Source organism: Electrophorus electricus, chromosome 2 (genome assembly GCF_013358815.1).
Source record: "Electrophorus electricus isolate fEleEle1 chromosome 2, fEleEle1.pri, whole genome shotgun sequence".
NCBI classification, from domain to species: Eukaryota; Metazoa; Chordata; class Actinopteri; order Gymnotiformes; family Gymnotidae; genus Electrophorus; species Electrophorus electricus.
Window position 1 is genome coordinate 31,277,164 of NC_049536.1, and position 22,836 is coordinate 31,299,999.

At 49.8% G+C, this 22,836-nt stretch overlaps 1 protein-coding gene across 8 annotated transcripts in view; it reads right to left on the reverse strand.

The window, feature by feature from the left end:
- The window catches only part of pard3bb (par-3 family cell polarity regulator beta b), a 167,094-nt gene that overhangs the window by 11,313 nt on the left and 132,945 nt on the right, over positions 1-22,836 (reverse strand). For all 8 annotated transcript variants that reach the window (XM_027025790.2, XM_027025788.2, XM_035523518.1 and 5 more), the window contains one exon: positions 17,168-17,282. In XM_027025790.2, coding sequence (XP_026881591.2) covers positions 17,168-17,282 — 115 coding nt within the window. The remainder of the gene's footprint in view (positions 1-17,167; positions 17,283-22,836) is intronic.

The following is a 22,836-nucleotide window of genomic DNA, read 5'->3' on the forward strand; positions in this document are numbered from 1 at the left end:
TGAGTGATAGATACGCATGAGTGCGCATAAACACACACACACACACACACACACAGAGTGTAAACCTCTGGCTCACTGGATTTAAGACCCAGGGGAGCATCTAAGTGGCTCAGGGTTACTGCTGGCAAATTTCTTTTTTTTTACTTCCTGCAAAGTCCTCCAAACCCACACTCATTGAGATGACATGCTGGAAGTAACCTCCAGATACGTGCCCTGCACATACGGTCACAGACTGTCAGAACACAAACGCTCATACACTTGGACCGGCAGCCTCTCAAGCGTGCACCCACAACCATCCAATCAGCTCAGACCTCAGGCCGTCCTAATTGAGTTTAAGCAAAGTGCTGGCACGGCACACGTGAAGCTAGTTATAGGTTATGCGGAGCTCTCGTGCTCCCATCGATTCCCTGCTGCCGGGGGGGTGACCAGGGCCCAGGGAGAGCGGAGAGGCAGCGGGAGGGGCAGTAGCGCCTTGTCAGGGGCAATGGAGCACTTCAGCTTTCAAAGGACACCCCGACAGGTGGAGCGCTGTGTCCTGGTTTCCAGCACGCACCAGGCTGGCGCCGCGATGACACTGCAACGCGCTCCGTTTCGCTTGGCTGCTCACTGACGTTAGATAAATCACTACACATGCGCTCCTCGTCAGGTCGTGGGTGAAGACTTTACGGCTGGACCAAGATAGGCATCTGAACTCTAATAACACAGAGCTTATCCGAGGCCGCACCTCAAACCAGTGCCATGCTCTCCGCTCATGGAGTGCTGACCCTTCTGCAGTCTCCAACGCAGGAACGGAAATCTTTCTTTTTTGTCTCATCTTTGCTGGAGTTCTCTCTCTCTCTCTCTCTCTTGCTCTCCCTCGCTTTCCCCGTATGCTGTGGGCATGAGTAACGCTCGATAAAGCTGTGGGTTTAAAAACAAACTCGCTCATTCGAGTCCACCTCCACGCACTGTTCTCCTTTACCACTGTAATTGCTGTGCTTTGTGAAGAGCCATCAGTTTCCAGTCCTAATTAGTGAGGGCTCTTAACGAAGTCTCCCCAACAGACAGGGAGCGCAGGCCCTGCTGGTACCCACTGTGACGGCCAGTACACTCCCACCAGGCAACAGCGCCATCCGGCTGATGGGCTTCATTTCTCATTATTTTCCCTAATGAGACGGCAGTGATTTGAACTGGTGCACGAAGAGTGTTGGAGACTTGTCCCATCAGAGTTTACTGCTGGACATGTGTCCCATCAGAGTTTACTGCTGGACATGTGTCCCATCAGAGTTTACTGCTAGACATGTGTCCCATCAGAGTTTACTGCTGGACATGTGTCCCATCTGGGTTTATTGCTGGACATGTGTCCCATCAGGGTTTATTGCTGGACATGTGTCCCATCAGGGTTTACCGCTGGACATGTGTCCCATCAGGGTTTACCGCTGGACATGTGTCCCATCAGAGTTTACCGCTGGACATGTGTCCCATCAGAGTTTACTGCTGGACATGTGTCCCATCAGGGTTTATTGCTGGACATGTGTCATATCAGAGTTTACTGCTGGAGATGTGTCCGCTCAGTTTACTGTTGTAAAAACTGTACTTGTTTTATGAGTTTGATATGTGCCCAAACATATTAATGTAACTAAATGCCTGAAGACATTCCCATGTCTCATATTATCACGTAAGTTATATGGATGCTCTGCTTATAAGTGCATATTCAATTGCCTGTAGTAGGATTTCCCTACATGCATTTCGGTATATGTGGACTAATTTATGTGTGGTTACTCCAAGAGTAGCCAGCTGTCTGTTATACCTGTGTAAGCTTCTGGATATGCAAGTGCAGTGCATCCAGAATATAATAAATGGCAAAGGGGATTTTAGTCTCCAACCTGTCCCTCAGGTGTCTGGACTGTCTGTAGGGCTGCTGTGTGTGTGTGTGTGTGCACTTATGTGTACACGCATGTATGTGTGTGCTTGTTTGTGTGTACACATGTGTGCGTGTATGTGTGTGTGTGTGTGTGTGTGTGTACATGTGTGTGTGCGTGGCTGCCAGGAGGCCTTGCTGCGAAGTGCAGAAACATTAAAGCGCAGAAGCTCCCTCATGTAATTAGAACAGTCTCCACTTTACCTCTTCCACTTTTAATTTTAGCAGCCGGGCATGTTATGTAACACCTAAGAGAGCTTTTCACTGCTGTCGGTGGAATTTTCCCTCTCTTAACCTCACTGGGCACAGAGAAGAAGATTCTTAGAATATTAATTACCTTAAATCTAATATCTGAAATACAGTTCAATATGGAATATAATGAGAGAGAGGCAAGGAAAAGAAAGAAAGAAAAAGAGAGAGAGAGAGAGAGAGAGAGAGAGAAAAGGGCAGTTGTGGCGTGGTAGTGGCGGTGGTGTTTGTTTATATTACCATGGCAGCAGAGATCTCAAATCTGAAATCCGCACTTTGAGTTAATGCTTTATTTAAAATGTCAAATCCTTTCAGGAATATGCTGGATAAATAGGAAAAAAAACACAAATGTCACACTCCAGTTCTCGATACTCAGGCAATTAACAACATTGAAGGTCAACACCCAAAAGCAGGCTGTTAATGACAGAGATGTCCGTACACATTGCGCCTGTAGTGGCTGCCTGGATCCTTTTCACTTATCTGCCTTTTCTTTTCAAATAGCAGCAAGTCCAAGTCGGAGATTTTAAATATTGTCCCGGTGTGTGGCCAACGGAGGCCTGTTGACCGGGTCTCCGCTAAGAGTATATAATTTCTGAAATCATTTATAAAAACAAACAAACAAAAAAAAGAAACCACAAACCCACACCCTGACTCTTATTATGGGAAGCTGACATTCTCCGAAAGTCTGGCCGGGCTTCCGTCTCTTCCTGGGAATTCACCTGCCTTTGTTCTCCTAATCCCTAAGGGGAACTTTAAGATGGGAAGTGTGGGTTCTATCTGGGTGGCACTGGTTTAAGGACATTATCTCTAGGCCTCTGAACCCCCACATCTCCCCCACCCTCTCTTTTTCACTCTGTTGCCCTCTCCCCTTATCGGGTTCCCACCTTGAGTTCTTTCAAGGACAGCTCTCATATTTATGGAGAGCGGCACTTAAAGCACAGGTAGATTTAAGCTGATGCGCTCGGTGAAATAAATCTCAGGCCCTTTGATATCGTCTTAGCAGGCGTGCGTGCGTGTGTGTGTGTGTACGCACATATACTTTTTCAGTTTGTACGACGTTGGCAACGTACCTCACTACACGCGAGCAACATCTGAGTGCAGACATCTGTGGGTGTAGAGTACTGGGACTACTCTGTACGCCCATATTAGACTTGTAGGCTGGATTTTATAGTCTCTGCTGGATTTGTCCCCTGGCGTTGGCTCTCATCTGTGTCCTTCCACATCTGTTTGAGGGCCCTTCCTTTCTATAGGTGCTTTCTGTGTGTGCGAAAGAGATGGCACACAAGTGTCCACATATGTATTTGTTTGTTTGTGTGTGCGCGCGCGTGCGCGCGTGCGCGGGAGAAAGATTTTCCATCTCTCTGCCTGGGGGGGGGGGGGGGGGGGTTGTGCGAGTAAGAGTGGGTCGCAGCTGGCCGGGCGGACAGGTGGAGATGAAGGTGTAATGGGATGGAAGCGGAGGCTCCTTTCTCTCCCAGGTGGAGATGATTGCCAGTCAGAGAACGCTTGGTTTAAACCCAGCCTGCCTGCCGGCGCCAATCCCCGCGGCTCTGGAGCCCCGCCGACCCGTCTGTCTCCGATTCGTCCGTCAGTCTCTCCTAGGAGCCGCCGCGTATGCCACGGGCTGCGTCTCAAAAGCTTGCAGATCAGACGCCGCTAAACGAGGCGCAGCCCCGTTTCTCTGCTAAGAGCAGAAAACGAAATAATTGGAGTAGAGAGGTTGGGACAAACAAGTGTTTGTTCTTTTTAGCCAACTGCATCTGCCACTCTGCGACATATCAAACCCAGCCTGAAAGTCTGAAGGGTCATTGCCGTGATGCCGCGAGCAGGGGACGTCCCGGTGCTCTCGGAGTTTAATAACCTGGTGGCCTCTTTAGGTGTGAATTTGCACAATTCTGGCATGAAGCAAAGCGACACTGTGGCTTTCAGTCGCACTGTAATCAACAGCCTGACATTAAACGGCATTGCTGCCCATTACGGAGGCCCCATTTACCTAAGAATGTCGAGTGAGTGAGCGTGGGTGAGAGAGAGAGAGAGCTAATGCAGTGCTCAGCAACAGAAGACAGTAGACCCTTAGCTGCGGTAACTGTGAGAAGCAGGGTATATTAAAGGTCTAATTGGACTTTTTTTTTTTTGTTTGGAAAAAACAGCAAGGCCAGTGCACGCCAAGGCAGGCCCACCAACAATGGAAGGAAATCACAGAGTAGTCCTCACTCCAAAGCACTCCTGAGCAAAGGCATCGTAGGCCTGCGGTTTACCCAGCACGAACGCCCGGGATAAGGACAGATGAGGCTGTGAGGGACTACGGGCACGTGGGGAAGACTTTAGTGTCTTTAGTGTTCCACAGCCTGTGGAAGACCAAACCAAACTGCCATTCAGACCTGTGCTCAGTGCACTCATCCCAGCTATGGCTTCACAACGCTCCGCGTATTAACGCTCATGCATTTTTTTTAGCTGAGCAGACTTCTTTTAGGTTGCCTATTAAATGGACGCTGAAATGTTTTTGTTTGTTTAAGGTGTTTGTCTTGAGTTTTTTTTTTTTTGGCTGTTCGTGGACCGTGGCACGTCAGGCTTTTTGTCAAATGAAGAGCTGAATAAAAAATGATTAGCTTTCGTTTTGGGGGTAGTTACAAACAGGATGGATAAAGCTGTTCTGTAATAGACACCTCAAAGAAATAAACACACACACAAAGTAACTTTGTCCAGATATAATCTGTTCTGCTTCACCTGAAGGGCAGTGCAGCTCTTAGCTCAGGTTTTAGTCCTAGAAGGCACTGAAATGACCGTGAAAATGTCTGAAATCTGTAGAACAGCTGCTGGTTTACAGGCGCCCTGTGCTGGAAGCCAGGTGCAGGCTGACGATCAGAGAGCCTCCGAGGAGGTGGAGCACCGGGAATCCCTAAACAGGGCTCACCGAACTCTGGCTCCTTCCGGAATTCCTAAAATTTGGGTGGTATTGGAGTCTTTGAAGTCCCAGCGTAGTAATCCACTGGGGTAAGCTGTACCCCTCATTACCTCTAACCACTCCCAGACTCTTTAGTCCCTCTGCTCCCTGCGCTCATTAAACGCAAACACACGACTCAACAACGCATGCTTTCCTGTCCCTAATTTAGTCATTTTTATCCATCGTCTCCGCTGACCCCTATGAGCCCTTCCATATGGTTCCGTCCAGGCTCCAACGCCAGCAGCTGCAAGTGGTGATCTGAATGACATGCAACTACAGTGAGTGGTAGTATGGTCTCTGTAATAGCTGTCCTGGGGTCAGGGGCTCGGTGTCTGTCAGTGGTCAGTTGTATGGTGACTGGGGGAAGGGTGTGTGGGTCTTGAGCAGTGACCCAAGTCAGGCATGCTGGGAAGTTCAACAGGCCGATTAGCATCTAGCCTTCAGAGAAATACCGCTGACTACAGCAGCCCGCTGGGGTTCATCTGCCCCTGCGGCCAGCGGTCCAGACACGCTACCGCCTGGTCCAGGACACGGCAGGACAGGGCAGGTGAGAGGGCGCCATACCGTCACCGCCCACCGTGGTGTAATTACAGTTAATCACTGATCATAGGGTTGAACACCAACAAGCGGTTGGACTATCCGGCCTGCAGACCGTCCTGACCATTGGTACCAATTTTCAGAGGATTCTATCACGGAAAACAGATTCAGTGTAAACAGACAAGATGCCAACCCAAAGCAGAGTGTGGAGTCACCAGGAAAATGGGTGCATGGGTCCTATTAAAAGCAGGTTTAACAGAACTCAGTACAATAGCCTCACTGTTGTTAAGGCTAGAACACTGACCTGACCATGTCCACACTGCACAAAATAACATTATACACACAACAGGGAAAATCCACTTACTTGATAAGTATCAACAAGAGCAATAAAAACAGTCAAATGTCATTTTTAACTGATAGCTGCTGAAAGGTTTGCACATTGCGTGTTTGGATTTCAGTTTGAGGCATGTACCATCTTACTGATTTGAAAAGATTTCAAATAACGCATCTGCAACTGCAAAACACTGTGTTACACACAGAAAACAGGTAAACACCAGTATTCCGAGTTCGTTGTTCTTGGAGTTCTGTTAGTTGGGATTCTAGCAAGGGAACACAACCGTCAGAGAGGCGGTTAAGGGTAAACAAATGGATGTTATGCACTATGAAATCGCTTCAAAGGCATGCTAGTCCTCACAGAGCTCTGGGGTCCTTGTGCTGACAAAAGGCTTCCCACTCCGGCCTTCTACCCCCTGGACATGCCTCCATGCCCTGGGCTGATAAAACACCGATTAATGAGGCATCCCAGGTCCAGGAATCCGGCCAGCTGCAAACACAAGCCTTACCAAGGACGCGTCAATACCATGGGTGCATAAACAGACAATTAAGCTCCCCATAAAAAACTAAACTAAAGGACACAAGGACCTGGAAAGCCGGAGCAGTGGTGTGGACATCACTGTGCGAGGACAAAGAACCAGTAACGAGGGAGGACAGGCCTTCACACAGACAGCAAGGGTCAGATATGAGAGGATTGATGGTAAAGGTCCTACGTGTAGACATTCGTGAGCAATAATACAGCAATAAGAAGCAATAATACCACTATATATCAATTCATAAAAATTTCAAATATAACCAAGTATGAAAAGGAAGACTAAAACATACGAGCCGACAAAGTGATCATTAAATTAACGTAAAAAGTAAAATGAAAATTTTTTTTTTAAAACAAAAAGAGAAATGCATAAATTTAATTTTGATTTTAGAAGTAAAAGCAAATTAAGACACTTTTAAAGTATCCTTTTAAGGCAGGTGGCAAATATCAAATGAAAGTGCTTTCTGAATTTTGGATCCATGACGACAAAATTCAGCTAACACAGTTTTCTTGAGTTGGACTCTTTGCATATTCAACAAGTCTGCACTCGGAAACATACGGAGACGGAACACTATTGAGCACTTTAGAAACCGATGGAATAATTCTGAAATCAGGCTCACGTTTCTAATGTAATGGTGCCAGAACTGATGTGCTCTCCCTTCCTACGTAAATGTTCTGGTAAAATTTCAGGTGCACTTTCTCTTAACTGCAATCTCCTGGCAGCATGTGAAAGCTAACACAGTAAAAAGGTTATCCTTAGGTATGCTTACAGCACTTTTAAGCATGGCAACATTCAAAGGGCTCAGTTGAGCTTTTTATCCCATTACAGTGCCAGGCAACGTCTACCAGTCCACTGCCTGCAAGGGCTGAGTGAGTCCCGTGTATCATTTAGTCAAGGAAGTGGCATTAATAACCTGTATCGTCAGCCATTCCTTTGAGTTTTATTAAAAATGTGATATTTATGTTTCACTGGTAGAGGTTTGGAAGTCAACAGTACAAAACACATCTGAACATTTCTTAGACTCAAGGACGGTAAAGTCTCATTAAAGTGTCTCCACTTTATAAAGTGTCATTTATTTTCTAAAGATGATTAGCATTCCATGGTTGGATAGCTAAAGAACTTGGCTCGTGCTCAGAAAAGTGAATGAACAAATGATAGTGATTTTCAATAGCACAGATTTACACCAGACTATTAAATAGTGTCATCATTGAGTTACTTCTAATAATCTTTGCTAAGCATTTACAAAGAAAAGTACACTTGTCTCTCAGCACTTACTGCTTCATAATAAATGACCATGAAAGACTTTATGATGAATAGTTCATTTACCCCGCCCCCCCCCCCCCCCCCCCCCCCCCCCCCCAATAGTCATTCAGCTTTATGACAGTTTATTTTGAAGAGATTCATCTTCTCAGCTTCCAAGGGAATTATTCTGGAGATTTCTTTAGAGGGAGTATTTTTTTCTGCAGTTATTCATTTTATGGAATACTGTTGATATGCTACTGGGAACGGGCCAGCACTTAAGTATAACGTATAACAGGCCAACACAACACATTACTCATTAAGAAGGGCTCCCTGCAAGAGCCGATAAAGGGGCGCTTCTCTGTGAACTTATTCTCGTCCGGGACGGCGGGTAGAGAAGAGGTTCAGTGATCTGAGACAGTCACATCTGCAGTACAACCATTATATCTCAGCTATAAGCTAAGCAAAAGCTCGGGAGTAGGTAGCGCTGGGACTAGCCAAGGCTGATAAGGAGGCAGGGATAAGAAGGGTTGTCTGAGCAAGGGGTGGTCTGCTCCTAACACACACACACACACATATACGCACATGCATGCACCCCAAAAGGCTTTCAGAAATCGCTAAACTGATCACATATTTGCCTGGAAGGGAAGGCAAAGTAACAGATTAATGGCTGACTCTTAAAATAAAATTTAAAAAAAAAAGGGGAAAAAAAAGAAAAGAATAACCTGCAAGAAAGAGCATGGAAGAGAGAGAGAGAGAGAGAGGGGGGGGGGGGAGAGGGAGAGAAAGAGAGAGAGGGAGAGAGAGAGAGAGAGGGTGAGGGAAAGAGAGAGGGGGGAGAGAGAGAGAGAGAGAGAGAGAGGGAGAGAGAGAGAGAGAGAAAGAGAAGCTACTTCTAATAAAAAGAAGAGGAAACCTTATGCCCTGAATTCTTTTTTCACTTTAAATTCAGGTGTCTAAATGAGAGAACCTGCTGAAGTGGGAGACCCGAGAAAAAGCGCGAGAGTGAGGGAGAGTGAGCGGGCGCTGTGGGCATGATGGCGCTATAGCGGTGATGGAGCTTTAGGGCTCTAGCTCAGAGCGCCATCATTATTCAGCTCGCTCGGCGAGAGCAAGGCCAGGGCTCGTTATCCCGCACCGCGGAGCCCACCACGGACATCACACACTCAGTCCCGCGCCGCGCGGACTCACCGTGGCCATTACGATCCCAGAGTCACGCGAGCGCCGCAGCGCCCATTAAAGTCAACCTGAGCAGCGAGCCAGCTGCGCGCGTGCATGCTGTGCCAGAAACCTGCCGGCGGAGATGCAACGTTCAACTGCGAAAGAGGTGGCGCTACGGGAGCTTGGGCGGGCCAGCCCAAGGAAGGAGGGCGCCCTCTGGGGTCGCCGTGCTCGAACGCAGAGCTCGTCAATTCATGCCTGACCCCTCTGGGGTCACCCCTCCCGAGCGCCTCATGCTGCTCCCCGGATTGCTCGGTCAGCCTCCGCTGGACTACAGAGGGGTTCGCGTGGGTTAGCAAGGCCCACGCGATGCAGGCACGAGCAGAGCCTCCGATTCTCTGACGACCCCCCCGCAATCACGCGGCCAGATCGAAGCGCTCTGGTGCTGAGAGACAACAGGACACGCCGTCGCGTTTCACCGTGGACCTGTATCGCCATGGCAACGTCTAAAAAAAAACCTCATCTCAAAAGAATAAACAACCATAACGTAACTATGTGCTACATTGCAGGTTTAGTTGTTCTTAAAGGGGTAGCTTTGACCCAAAATGTAGAACAACTAATGAAAGCTGACAATTAGCTCCTAGCAAATGTTGCACTGCTAATTAGAGGCTCTGAGCCTTCACTCACACTGAAGCAGGTTAGGATGTTTTTTTTTTTTTTTTTTTAGCATTTCCTTTAAGTGCAGGCTAGCTACGATAACTAGATAATTGGTTATTTATACATGAAACACAACTTATTGGCTGATGGACTCTAGCAGGTCAAGGCGTGTTACCCAGCATGAAGCACCCGGGTGCTGTGAGCAGCCAGGCAGTCACATGACGATGGGGCAGAACCTGCCTGTATGAGAGTCCAGACCTTACATCTCAACGGAAGAATGCTGATCATCCACAGGGGCCAAAGGGCAGACAGAGGCTAAACTCTCTTTTAATCCAATTAAAATTCCACGTTTATTACTGATCACATTACTACCCCCCCACCCCACCCTTTGTTCTCTCCCTCTGTCGGTCTCTCCTTCTCTGACTGAGCTCAGTCATTTGATTGAGTTATCCTCCACCTGACCCTGTCTGCTGTGACCTTTGACCTGCTATGCAGTGGAACAAATGGAGACAGGCACAGTATCTATGCACTCTCTCTCTCTCTCTGATCCTTATTTTCACCGTGATCACATTCGCTGTGTCCAATTCTCTCACCCTTGCCGCTCAATTTTATTTTCATTCTTTGATCCTGCATCTCTGTTTTTGTCTGTCCCTCCTTCTGCCTTGGTTTGCTCTGGTCAAACCACATTTCCCAGAGTGCAGAGAGCAGCCAGAGAAATCCTCCACAGCCACTCAACATGCGCTCTCTCTCTCTCTCTCTTTCTCCCTCCCTCACCAACATGCATGCACTCACCAACTGTCACTCCAGCTACTCCACACTCAGTCTGATACACTCCAGCAACAGTCACTGGTTGGATGGTGACCATCTAAACACACTCCATGTATTTGCGTCCCGAGGCCTGTAATTGTGCCACGGCCCACACCCATATCAGAACACGGAGCCGCGCTTTAATCATACAGCTGCTCTCATGGCTACAGGGGCCTGACACGGCTCAGGCAGACCTCATCGCTGTGCCGGAGGTTCAGGCTAGGCTGGGTGGACAGTACTTTTACTCTGGCTTTCCACGTGAGAACATCGTAATTAACCTGCTCTCACTCGCCACCGTCTGAAATAAACATACAGCGCCTACAGCGCCTGGGAACACGCAACTCAGCCCACTCATAAACAGCGCACTTTCCCAGTGGTTACAGCGTGGAACGCTACATACTGGTAGATTATAGGTATTCTAACCACTCCCCAGTTTTCTCTCCTCTTTCACTGCAGAGGACATTAAACCCGTGATTACATAGGGAGCAGAGCACCTTAGACCAGAAAAGGCATCACAGAACATAAACTCACGGGTGTTTTGTTAACATTCCTTGGTTTGTCCGTATGGGACCATCTGCTCTACAATCCGTGGATGAGCCCTTCCCACCGGCATAACTGAAGGAGTCAGAGAAGTTCTTGTTTGACTGGCAGCAGCTATTTTCCGTTTGCTGAAGCCTCCCCCAAAACCACCACCACTCACTCAGCTCTCTGCTCACTCAGAGGCCACGTCAACACTAATGCTCCGGTGAAACAGAAAGGAACGAATTTGTAGCCAGGGAAACAAGATGGCGTCTCCTCAGAAACAGTAACAAAATAATTAACTGTGCCTGAAGTAGTCTGGCTTCACCCATAACAGACCCAGAGACGTACATCAACAGAGAAGCTGACGGAAGAGAGGGCACTGTGTAAATATTAGTCATACCTCCTGTCACGCTCCCGAGAGAGACACTGCCGTCTCAATGCGGTCGCCTCGCCAACTTAAAGTATGTTGATGGTTTTGTTTTTTTTCCCCCCTTTGTTACAATTACATCCTGGGTATTTTTGTAACTCGAGGGTGTGCGTTCATGTAACTAAAGCTAAAATTCATTCAAGAGCGCTTTCACTGTTCGGCGGCCAAGTTAAATGAAGGTTATGTAGCTTGGCGCACGGCGATCCACATGCCGTACTTTAAACAACGAGCTGGCATAAACGTCTCCGAATTAAATCTCTCCTGCGGTGTTCAAATCCCCGACACCGGGGATGTCAGCACTTTTTCCTCCCGCTGACTCTGGGCTGCAGCTGGCCGGGGAGACGACTGCCTGACTGAGAACCGTTTGAGGCCGAGCTGTAATCCAGCCATGCGGGGGCTGCTGTGGAGATACGATCGGCTGCGCGGGGCCGTCAGTTCCACGCACGTGCGCAAGGGAGCACGTGCAGAACGGTTGGATTTTCTTTGTGTAAATGCCAACAGCTCAAACCACAAATAACCATTAGAGCCTCTACTTGCAATTTGCAGTGTTATTTTCCGTTCATATTTTCCAAAGAGCTGGAACAGAAGGAAAAAGAGCAAAGCGTCACTTCCAGTCAGGCTAAGTAAATTTTAGGGCGGGGGGGGGGGGCGGAATCACTGGTGTGCAGCTTGGCCTGCTTTGACCCTAACTGGCTCCTTTTTATGTCAGATGAGGTAAAAGCACTATGACAGCATGCAAGTGTCAGCAGGAGCCTCTTCACCGCCGATACGTCACCTCTGCCTCCTCGGCGGCTCTCATCATCTCCGCCCCGACAAGGTGAAAGTGATCACGGCTCCGGTGGGAGCCGGAGGGAGCAGGCGGGTACCCACCCTCGTGACCCTTCCCTCGTCTGACGCGCCCCGCCCTCGGACCGAACTCGGGCGGAGCTCTTCCTCATGTCATTCCGCGACGTGTGTGGCTGGGAGTAACGGGGACAGGTTACTCCGTGCGCGGCTGAGGCTCCAGCTCGTGCGATAGCTGCGAGTGTGGCTCGGAGCGGGGCGGAGCAGGCAGACAAAGGTGGTTCCATGCCCTGCCAGGGGAGGTGGCGGCTCCCATTACGCCTGTCCGAGGAGTGTAATGCATATCCATGGGGTCGTGACCTCTGCTCAGACATGGTTACATCACCATCAGTGGGGTTAGAGAGGCCTGACATATGCCCTAATGTTTCAGACACAAGAAAGGGAAAGGAAGGGAACACAGAGATACAGAAAAGATAAAAAATGAGAGCGAGAGAGAGAGAGAGACGTGCATCAGAGTGTTAACAGAGCGTTCGGCTTAACGCCCGGTTCTCTCAAACACAGGGCGAACCTGAAGGAGCGTCCATTCCCACTGCTGTAACTGAAAACTGAAGAAGTAGAGAGGTTTCTCTTTGACTAGCGCACAGCTCTTTTCCGTACAACACAGGTCCCGCACAACTTTCGACCGTCTCAGCGGCAGAGTCTTGGATTATCTGTGTAGCCGATTTCCTGAAACACTTCTTTCAGCAGACTGGTTATTTAAACATGCTATTTTCGGACGCTTCTGGTGATTAACCGTCACACTTCCTATTTTGGGGAATTCCAGGGGGAGTGGAAAGCTGGGAAATATGATTTAAATTTTCTGTTTCAAAAGGATTAAAAAGGTGAGTCATAACACGACAACGCCGCTCTGGACGTTGGACGAGCCTGCGCGTCTCTCAGCTTGCCCCCCTCACCCAGAAAGCCAGCATCACACCAAGTATTGACCTGATCAGCAGTTACTGATCACAGGCTGTGATCTTACAGCCGGGAAAACCTCATTCCGCAAGGCTCCATCCCCACACGCTCGGGTGACGGTGTCACTGGAACGGGCTCGGCGGGAACGGCGCGGGCCGAAACGTTAGGGGAAGCGGCGTCAGGTAGGCCAGCTGCCACGGTGATGCGCGCTCAGGAAAGAGACCATGAAAGTCAATTAAGAAGAAAATTAGGCTGTAAAATGAATTACCCAGCTCCGTAATCTCATCAGAGCCACATGGTGATCAGGAGGGCGGGCTATCGCTGCCAAATTAGCAGGGGCTGCGCCCACTCTTTCACGACCGACCCTGCGTGCGAGAGCAAGGTGAATGCGGCAAACACGCCGCTTTTATCAGTTTAGCATTATTAAAAAAACAAAAACAAACCCAAAAAGAATTTGACCAAACCGACACACTTCTTCAACACCAAGGAATTTGTCAGGAAGCTACTAAAAAAGTGGTTAAGTCACAACGAACCATCTTATCACAATCTCCTTAATACACTACAGCGGAGCTAACAGCCTTTTAACGCATCACCGTCATCGCAAGTACACGTCAAAAAAATGAATAAATAAATAGACCGACCATGACCTCCGTTTTGTCTCTACCCATTAAAAACTCAGTGGAAGTGAAGCATTCTTTTTGGCAGCCACTTGCTGCCTTTTTATTTGTATAATCTTATTGTATTTGCTCTGCTGGCACACGCAGCTGGAGCTGGAGTGAACAGCCCCAGATGTTCTCCGGGGCCCTCCACCCGTCTCTGGACCAGGACAATGGAAGGAGAGAACAGGGAGCTCGCAAGGGAAGCGGCTGTGGCCGGGAGCATGGCCGGGAGCAGGCGGGGGCAAACCGCGGGGCCTGGGAGGACGAACCTCCGGCAGCTCTCGGGGAGATGGAGCGCTCCGTGTCCCCTGGAGAGCCCTGCTGTCTCGTGGAGGACGGCGCTGCCCCCCGATGGCGTGGAGCCGGCCCGGCAGGCAGGTGGCGGGAGGCCCGGCAGGGAGTGAGGCGCGCGAGCGTCTCGTTAGGGCTGCTTCAGTCTGAGAGCACGCCTCCTCTCCACACCTCCCTCTCCGGTTGCCCTGCCAGCTGTGGTCTGGGCATGCAGATGAGGGGGGCGCCGGGCGCCGGGGGGGGGGGGGGTTCAGGACACGCGGCCCTCCGGTCTTTCCGGCCCGCTCATTGTTGCATGCCTCCGGTTGTTGCATTTTGAGCCGGAGTGAACGTGAGAACCAAGGATTCGTTCTCGGCTACATCAAAGGCCTTCTGGACATCCTGTCACTCTTCCGGCCAGCTCTACCTCTACTTCAACCGCGACTGCCTCGACAGAGGTAGGCGCAGTAGCACTGGAGGACCTGGGGTCGGACGGAGGCGAGACGTCATGGCGTAAACCCGCTCTCATCGCAGGCGCCGTCGCTGGCGGTACTGGGGCCTGAGTCAAACCACAACTGAGGAGTGACATGTCTACCGAGGGACCCAGACTCATACTGGACTACAATGAACAAACAGTCTGTCCAAGCACAAGAATTTCAGGGAAAACACTTTAATATTGGCAGAAGTTGTCGAGGGTGTAAGTGAGACAGGTTTTTTCCTGTGTGTGTGTGTGTGTGTGTGTGTGTGAACAGGTCAAGGATGGTTCTGCTGGCTAGGGTTGCAAGTCAGGTCTGGATCGTGTCCCAACTCCGCAGAGGAAGCGGAGCTGGATCCGGTGAGAGAGCGCCTGACAGATTTGCAAGATTTTCTCACACACGCTGAATGAATTCCTGGAGAAGGACAGAGACCAGGATGGGTTGGGGGGGTGTTTGAGCTGCGCAGCAAACAGCAGCCTGGTGGCACCTTGCCCCCCAGCTAAGCTCCCAGCACTAGCGTTCTTCCTCACAAGACCACAGAGCTTCACGACGAAGCTCAGGTCTTGTTGCGTTCTCACAGATGCATCTGTGAAAAGTAAAGGTCCATGAGGCATGTTAGCCCAGACCTAGTAGTGCCCAGACCAAATTGGCAACGCACAACACACACACACCGTCGCTGTTGTTCACCCGACAGTATGGCTGACGTTTTTTCAGAAACGGGGAGCGAGAGAGAGAGAGAGGTGGGTGAGGAGAGAATAGTAACCTCACACAGCCTAGACACCAGACAAACAGCAGAGGAGACTCAGGTCACGGGCGAAACACACAGTGACTCCCGAGAACGGTGGGCGACCGAGGAAAGCACTTATTCCTCTGTTACTTCAGCTTCGTAATCCACTGTTGCTCGCACGACCGATAACGTCGGCTCACCCCCACGCCATGACGTCACGGCAGCGAGGGTCATTTAAAGGTCAAGAGTGTCCTACCGGCGTGCCGAGTCACCGATCCCACCACCGATACGGGTGGTGCCTGACGCCAGAGGGTCTTGGGGGGGGGGGCAGAATGGTTATCCGCCGCTCGTGCCCCTCCTGCTCTGGATCGGCTACCGTGCTGGGTTCCCGGCTACACACTACTGCTTCCCACACTGACGCCCGTGGTTGCGCAACAGTCGCGCGGTGACATCAGCAGAGGACTCATGCCTCTCTTAGAAAAGTGATGAAGGAAGGAGTGGTAGAAAAAACATTCACCAAATAAGGCAAAGGCACGGGAAAGACTGAGCCGCTGTGTTTATCTCCCTCTCCATCACAGCCGTCTGACAGAGCTAACGTGGAATGTTAGCTAATCCACGGTTTTGTGGTTTTCACTGATGTCTTCCCGAGGCCTGACTAACAGCGTACAATAAGAAAAGATGCTTTTTACAGGCTACCAATCTATGGATTATTAATAACTGTAGGCTGACATTCTGTTGGACTAGAAGACTATTTATAGCTGTTGTGAAAGCAGTGACAGTAAGACAGTAACTACAGAGGAGGGTTTGGGCAGAAGAGTGTGTGTGTGCGCGCGCGTGTGTGCGCGCATGTCTGTGTGTGTATGTGTGCATATATGTGTGTGTGTGTGTATGTGTGCGTATGTGTGTGTGTGTGTGTGTGTGTATGTGTGCGTGTGTGTGTGTGCGCGTATGTGTGTGTGTACGCGCGCGTGTGTGTGTGTGTGTATGTGTGCGTTCACCAAGTCTCAGCAGGACCACCCTGTTGATTCATCTCCTCTACCCAGCCTTGGGCCAAAGCCTGCTGGTTTCCCCATCACTTCTTCTTCTGTCAGCATTTTGCTGCTTTGTAATGGTTTCGACCCAAATGTCAGTGGGGCCACTCCAGGCGTGAGGAGAGCGGACTGAACCGCCCGCCTGCCCTCCGCCATCCATGCCGGTCGCAATGACTTTTCTACGTTTTTAAGTCTTTAAGAGCGTTTGCTTCCTCAGCTGGTCGAGTGAATCAGCGTGGAATAAACAGATAAACAAGTGCGGTAAGCAAACGCAGGGACGCGGCGCAGGCCGCAACGAGCGCGCTCATTAGTCTGGGCCATTGCGGTCTGGTTCCATCTGCGCCTCTACTCACATCCGTTATTGCGCTCGCGCTGTAAACAAATAGGGAACTCGTTTGAATCTGAGAGAGATGTAACTGTCGCTCTTTCTCCGAGAGATATGCGACGCGGTCTGGGTGGACGCCGACATGAGAGAGGGGTTACGGAAGCGGCGAGCCTGAGTTCGGGTGGGGTTTGTTCGGGCTGTTTCAATGGGGAGCTGCTCGGTGCTATCTACTAACCGCAGAGGACTGTACACGTGTTAGTCACCCAGCACCGGGGTTTATGAGAACACGTGAGCGTGCTCTCACATCAGTGCTCTCTGACAGCCAGGGAACAGGGAAGTGAAAAAGGAACGAACAGCAAATGTACTGTCAAACATGAAGTTATAAAGCAAAACAAAATTTGGAAAAGACCTGTGTATATGTATATGTGTGTGTGTGTGTGTGTGTGTGTGTGTGTGTGTGTGTGTGTGCTGCCTTAGGCTGCATGTAAATGTATGTATGAGTATGCTGCTGTAGGCTGTATGTATACGTGCGTGCGTGTAATGCGGAGGAAGGTTCCATGCTGAGCCGTAAGCAGGCTCGGTATGACGGAGTGGGTGGGTGTGGTTTAGGTAAACAGAGGGGGTGTGGCTCACCCGGGGGTCGAGCTCCAGCCCCCGGCGACGGGCCTCCAGCTCCTCATAGGCCGGAGCAGCTCCCTCTCTCAGGGCCTGCTGGTACTCCCTTCGCAACTGCTGGATACGGTCCATGCTGCGCACACAGACAGACACACACACAGAGTTAATTTGAATATGCATCCAGCTCTACAATCACACATTAAACAGAAGCTGACTTCAGGCATATGCGCCCACCTCCTACCATCCATAAGTCTAAAAAAACTACACATTCCAATAAGTTATTCAGGCAAGCGTGTGCATACGCATGCACGCACGCACACACACACACACACACACACACACACACACAGAGTTATGCATGCAAAACTATATGCAAGGCAATTGATGTGATCCATATACAACCAGAATGATAAATCTAGAATTCTTCCTGACAGCACACTAAATTCCACATCTCCAAGCATCACACACAACATTAATTCACACAGCACAACACTCTGGCTCATACCACACTAACCGCCACTACCTCACATCACCAGCACCCAGCGTATAACACACTAACCTGCCCTAACTCATACCACACTAACCGCCAATACCTCACATCACCACCCAGCGCATAACACACTAACCTGCCCTAACTCATACCACACTAACCGCCACTACCTCACATCACCACCCAGCGTATAACACACTAACCTGCCCTAACTCATACCACACTAACCGCCACTACCTCACATCACCACCCAGCGTATAACACACTAACCTGCCCTAACTCATACCACACTAACCGCCAATACCTCACATCACCACCCAGCGTATAACACACTAACCTGCCCTAACTCATACCACACTAACCGCCACTACCTCACATCAACACCCAGCGTATAACACACTAACCTGCCCTAACTCATACCACACTAACCGCCAATACCTCACATCACCAACACCCAGCGCATAACACACTAACCTGCCCTAACTCATACCACACTAACCGCCAATACCTCACATCAACACCCAGCGTATAACACACTAACCTGCCCTAACTCATACCACACTAACCGCCAATACCTCACATCACCACCCAGCGTATAACACACTAACCTGCCCTAACTCATACCACACTAACCGCCACTACCTCACATCAACACCCAGCGTATAACACACTAACCTGCCCTAACTCATACCACACTAACCACCACTACCTCACATCAACACCCAGCGTATAACACACTAACCTGCCCTAACTCATACCACACTAACCGCCAATACCTCACATCACCAACACCCAGCGCATAACACACTAACCTGCCCTAACTCATACCACACTAACCGCCAATACCTCACATCACCAGCACCCAGCGTATAACACACTAACCTGCCCTAACTCATACCACACTAACCGCCACTACCTCACATCAACACCCAGCGTATAACACACTAACCTGCCCTAATTCATACCACACTACCCGCCAATACCTCACATCACCAACACCCAGCGCATAACACACTAACCTGCCCTAACTCATACCACACTAACCGCCACTACCTCCAGTGCAGTGCATAGCACCATGCTTTGTTACAGTATACAGGAAGAGATTCATTTCAAACTAACACTCAGTATGCAAAGAAAGATACATTTGAGGAAGATATCTGGGGGTAACTGCAGTGTGCTGTAGGGAAAGATATAGATGCAATCGAAATCACAGTGAAGTACACAAGGTTTCCAGAGAAACACATACTAATGACATTTTCATGGGATTCAAAGAAAAAATAATTAAATAAGCCAGTAAATAATTCTGTACAACTTTGTCACGGGAGCACAATAAGACAGGCTTTCTAGACACAACAAACGGTTTGTTTATCTAACGCTCAGGCTGAGAATGTGCGATGTTTTCTTTCTGTCCCTGCTCCAGTGCTGCGTGATGTCCCGCGGTGGAAGTGGTGCGACCATGCTGATAAGGGCCTGCCAATCTCTTCTCGCCCGCTCGCGAGAACACACACGCATCTCTAGTTTCTGGTGCCCCACTAATGAGCCCCACCACCCAGACTCCAGTTGTGCGGAGAGGGAGGGTCCAGGTCGGGCGGGCGGTGGCTCTTTCAGCTGGAGCGACGGTCAGAGACGCAGCGTCCTGCTTTCCAGGGGCAGAGCGGGATGCCTCCCCCACAAATCCCGCAAATTCTAGAACGCTCTCATACAAGGGCGCAGCCTTTCATGACGGCTGTGAGCAGCAGTGTCTGACGCGCATGCTGGAAAAGACAGGGGACAGCACAACAGGGACTAGGGGACAGAGGATGGGTAATAGGACAGGAGATAGCAGACATGGGAAAGGGGATAAGGGACAGGCAATATAAGGTTAGAGAAAAGGGAGCAAGAATGCAGGCGTGATAAACAGAGAACACACTATCGGCTTCTACCAACCCCATAACGCACAGCATCCAAAATATATAAGCCCTGTATTTCATATATATGCAAGTCAGTCTCATACACTGACTGTGGTTTGTTAAAGGGCCAAACCATCAACACCACTGTGCAGGGCAGCAATCAGGAGAAGGTGGAGCGGAGCGCGTCGACCCCCGTGAAAGTACAAGCCTCGAGCAGGAGGCGTCTCACGATGTCCGCAACACAACTCCTGAGCTGTCCAGCATACGCGACACCTCAATGTGACGTGAACGGCCAACACTCCTGTCCTTTCCGGTTACTATACAACAAGCTTACTTCTTCCCAAGAAATACCCAAAGTCCTGGTTAAAGCACAACATAATTAAAAAATAGGTGTTCATGCTCACTGCACCACACATTGAGCTAGCATATCAGCTTAAAGGTGCACGACCTGAGGTCTAAACGAGAGAAAAAAAACAGTGCCAGGAGACTAAAGACAGGCACCACTCAGCTGGCATTAGACACGTCACACGACTGAACCAAAGGATGGCGATCCGCAAGCGATCGGAAATCGCACGTCGTTAAACACGGCGCGAACTAAAGGCCATGCGGAACATAAAGAAGAGCTTTAGGAGAGAGCTATCCACCACAGGCCTAAGCAGTCAAGGTACTGGGACAACACACATACACTTTAGTGAAACCAGCCTGCAAAAAAGTACTTTTTTCAGAAAGAAAAGTAGCGATGTTGTCATTACATCACAACCAACACAGTGGCAAGTCAAGCAATTACTCGAATGCTTCGCTTTAAGTAAACAAAACTTGGTTTCCTTGAATATGAATCCCTTGAATTTTCCTTGAATATTTAATATCATTAGTAAGCAACAATTAATGTCTAATTAACAAGAGTGATGCAAAATATAGTCCACTGATCAAAGAAAATATAGTCTACTTATCGACAAAATCCCAGGAAATATAAAATCTTTTGTCACCCACAGCAAAGCAAAAGAGAGAGAGAGAGAGAGAGAGAGAGAGAGAGGGAGAGAGAGAAAGAGAAAGACAGCACGAGAAAGCGAGAGGTGAGGGAATTAACAAAAGGGGGGGGGGGGGGGGAGAGATTACATTAAGACAAAAAAATGAACATTTGTTTTTAAAAGCTCATTAGACAGACACACAACTGCCAAGCATTCCAGAGTGATGATGTAGTGGGAACAGCCCAGAGCACTCGGACCAAGAACACGAAGACACACGAACACGAACACACACGTGCATGTGCATGGACACGCATGACACACATGACACACGCTCCATTATTAGGGCAGTATTCCACCAGGAGAGGGTCAGTGCAGAACAGGCATATAACAATATCTCAGAATAGACTAATGACCTCCACACAACTGTGCGCGCTCTCTCTCTCTCTATTACCCATAATACACACACACACACACACACACACACACACACACACACATTATATATATATATATATATATATATATATAGAGAGAGAGAGAGAGAGAGAGAGAGACACACACACACACACACACAAAACCTGCAGTTGTAACAGTCTAAGCTGGGAGACCAGAGGAAGCAAACAAAGATCAAGTCACAACAGCAGGTCTGCAGACTCGGACAGACGCTCACAACGCATGAGGCCACCATTGCATCATATCTACACACCACACGCACACACAGAGCTCAGAGTCACTCAGCCTGGCCGAGGGGCTGAGCAGCAGACGGGCGTGGCCAGGGCAGGTGAGTGGCGAACAGGGAGCAGTAGGAATGGATGGGTGTGGAGGTGGGTGGGACGCGGCGGGGTGGGTGCGGAGTTATGCTCTTGCCTCGCCGCTCCCATTCTTCCGCTCTCCATTCGGGCGCTGGAAGGCCGGAGAGGAGGGGGAGGAGGCGCGCGCCGGCATCCATCTCCCGGCAGCGCTCCCCTGTGGCTAGTTTACACAATTCATGGATCGCTGTGCCAAAAATAAAGGGAGGAAAGGAAACGAATAATAGCGATGGGTTGAACAGGAAGGGAAGGACGCGGGGATGAGAGCAGGGAACGAGTGCGCCGCCGTGAAGTATTTCACAGCAAAGGGGCTTTACCGCAACTAACGGCAGCCGTACAGTAATTAGCGACCGAGGAAAGCATCGCTGCGGCGGCCGGCGAGGGCTCCGAGAGCCGCGCGAGTGTCGCAGAAGAGGAACGCGAACCAGGCTGGCGGTTACGGGTCTGAGAACGCCGACGAAGTACGGCCTGACTGTTGCCAGGGTCATGGTTAACAAGCGGGAAGTGGAAAGCTGAAAAACACGCACTCCGTTTCGGGGACGACTTGAGGACAGAAGTGGTGTGGTGTGAGGGTGTTATTTTGAGAGAGACACCGTGAGGGAAGTCTGTTTCCAGTAAAGCGCCAGGCCAGTAGTGAGCACTCTGCACAGGGAACAGCCCGGAGCGCTGCACATACTCGCCCAGGAAGCCCCGCCCGGACGGGCCTGCCGCCGCCCCTCCAACCCGCTCTGGTAACGGACGGCGCGCACGGAAGACCTCAATCCGGACAGCTAAACGCCCGAAGGGACTGCACCCAGAGCGGAGCCCTTAGTAATGAACACGGCAATATCAACCTTCATCAAGCGTTCATAAGCCCATTAAGATGATGTACTACTACTGTAAGGTTTTAAGGTAAAAAAAACTGCCACCTGTGTGTGTGTGTGTGTGTGTGTGTGTGTGTGTGTGTGTGTGTGTGAGAGAGAGAGAGAACCCGGGCCACACTTTCTGGAGCCAGTATTGTGGTGATTTAGACCCACGCGTGTCACCAGCTCGTACCAGGAAGCTTAATTACAGCTGCCATTTTGATAAAGCACAGCCTTCAGCGCCCAAATGAATAACACCATCAGTCACGTTTCATTCGCACACACACGCGTGCGCGTGCGCGAACTACCTTATCATAAAACTCAGATGGTCATGCAGAGAGGATACTTACACCAAAGCCACGGGCGAGGCGGAGAAGATAGAGAGAGAGAGAGACACTAAGAGAGAACAAGAGAAAAGGAGGAAAATGCCTCCCTCCCTCCCTCCCTCCCTCCCTCTAAAGGTGAGTCACCTGGTTCCTTCCTCCCTGCTCTTTCACTTCCACTCCACACCACCATTACACAGCCAAGTTCAATAAAAGCTCCACGTATCTATTTTCTCCCTCCTGTGGCGGTAGGGGAGGCAGACATTAAGCATGGCCAACGCCACTCCCCCGGGCCCCCGCCACGGCTGCCTGATTGCAGAGAGAGAATTAGTGCTCAGGCAAAAAAAACAAAACAAAAAAAAAACA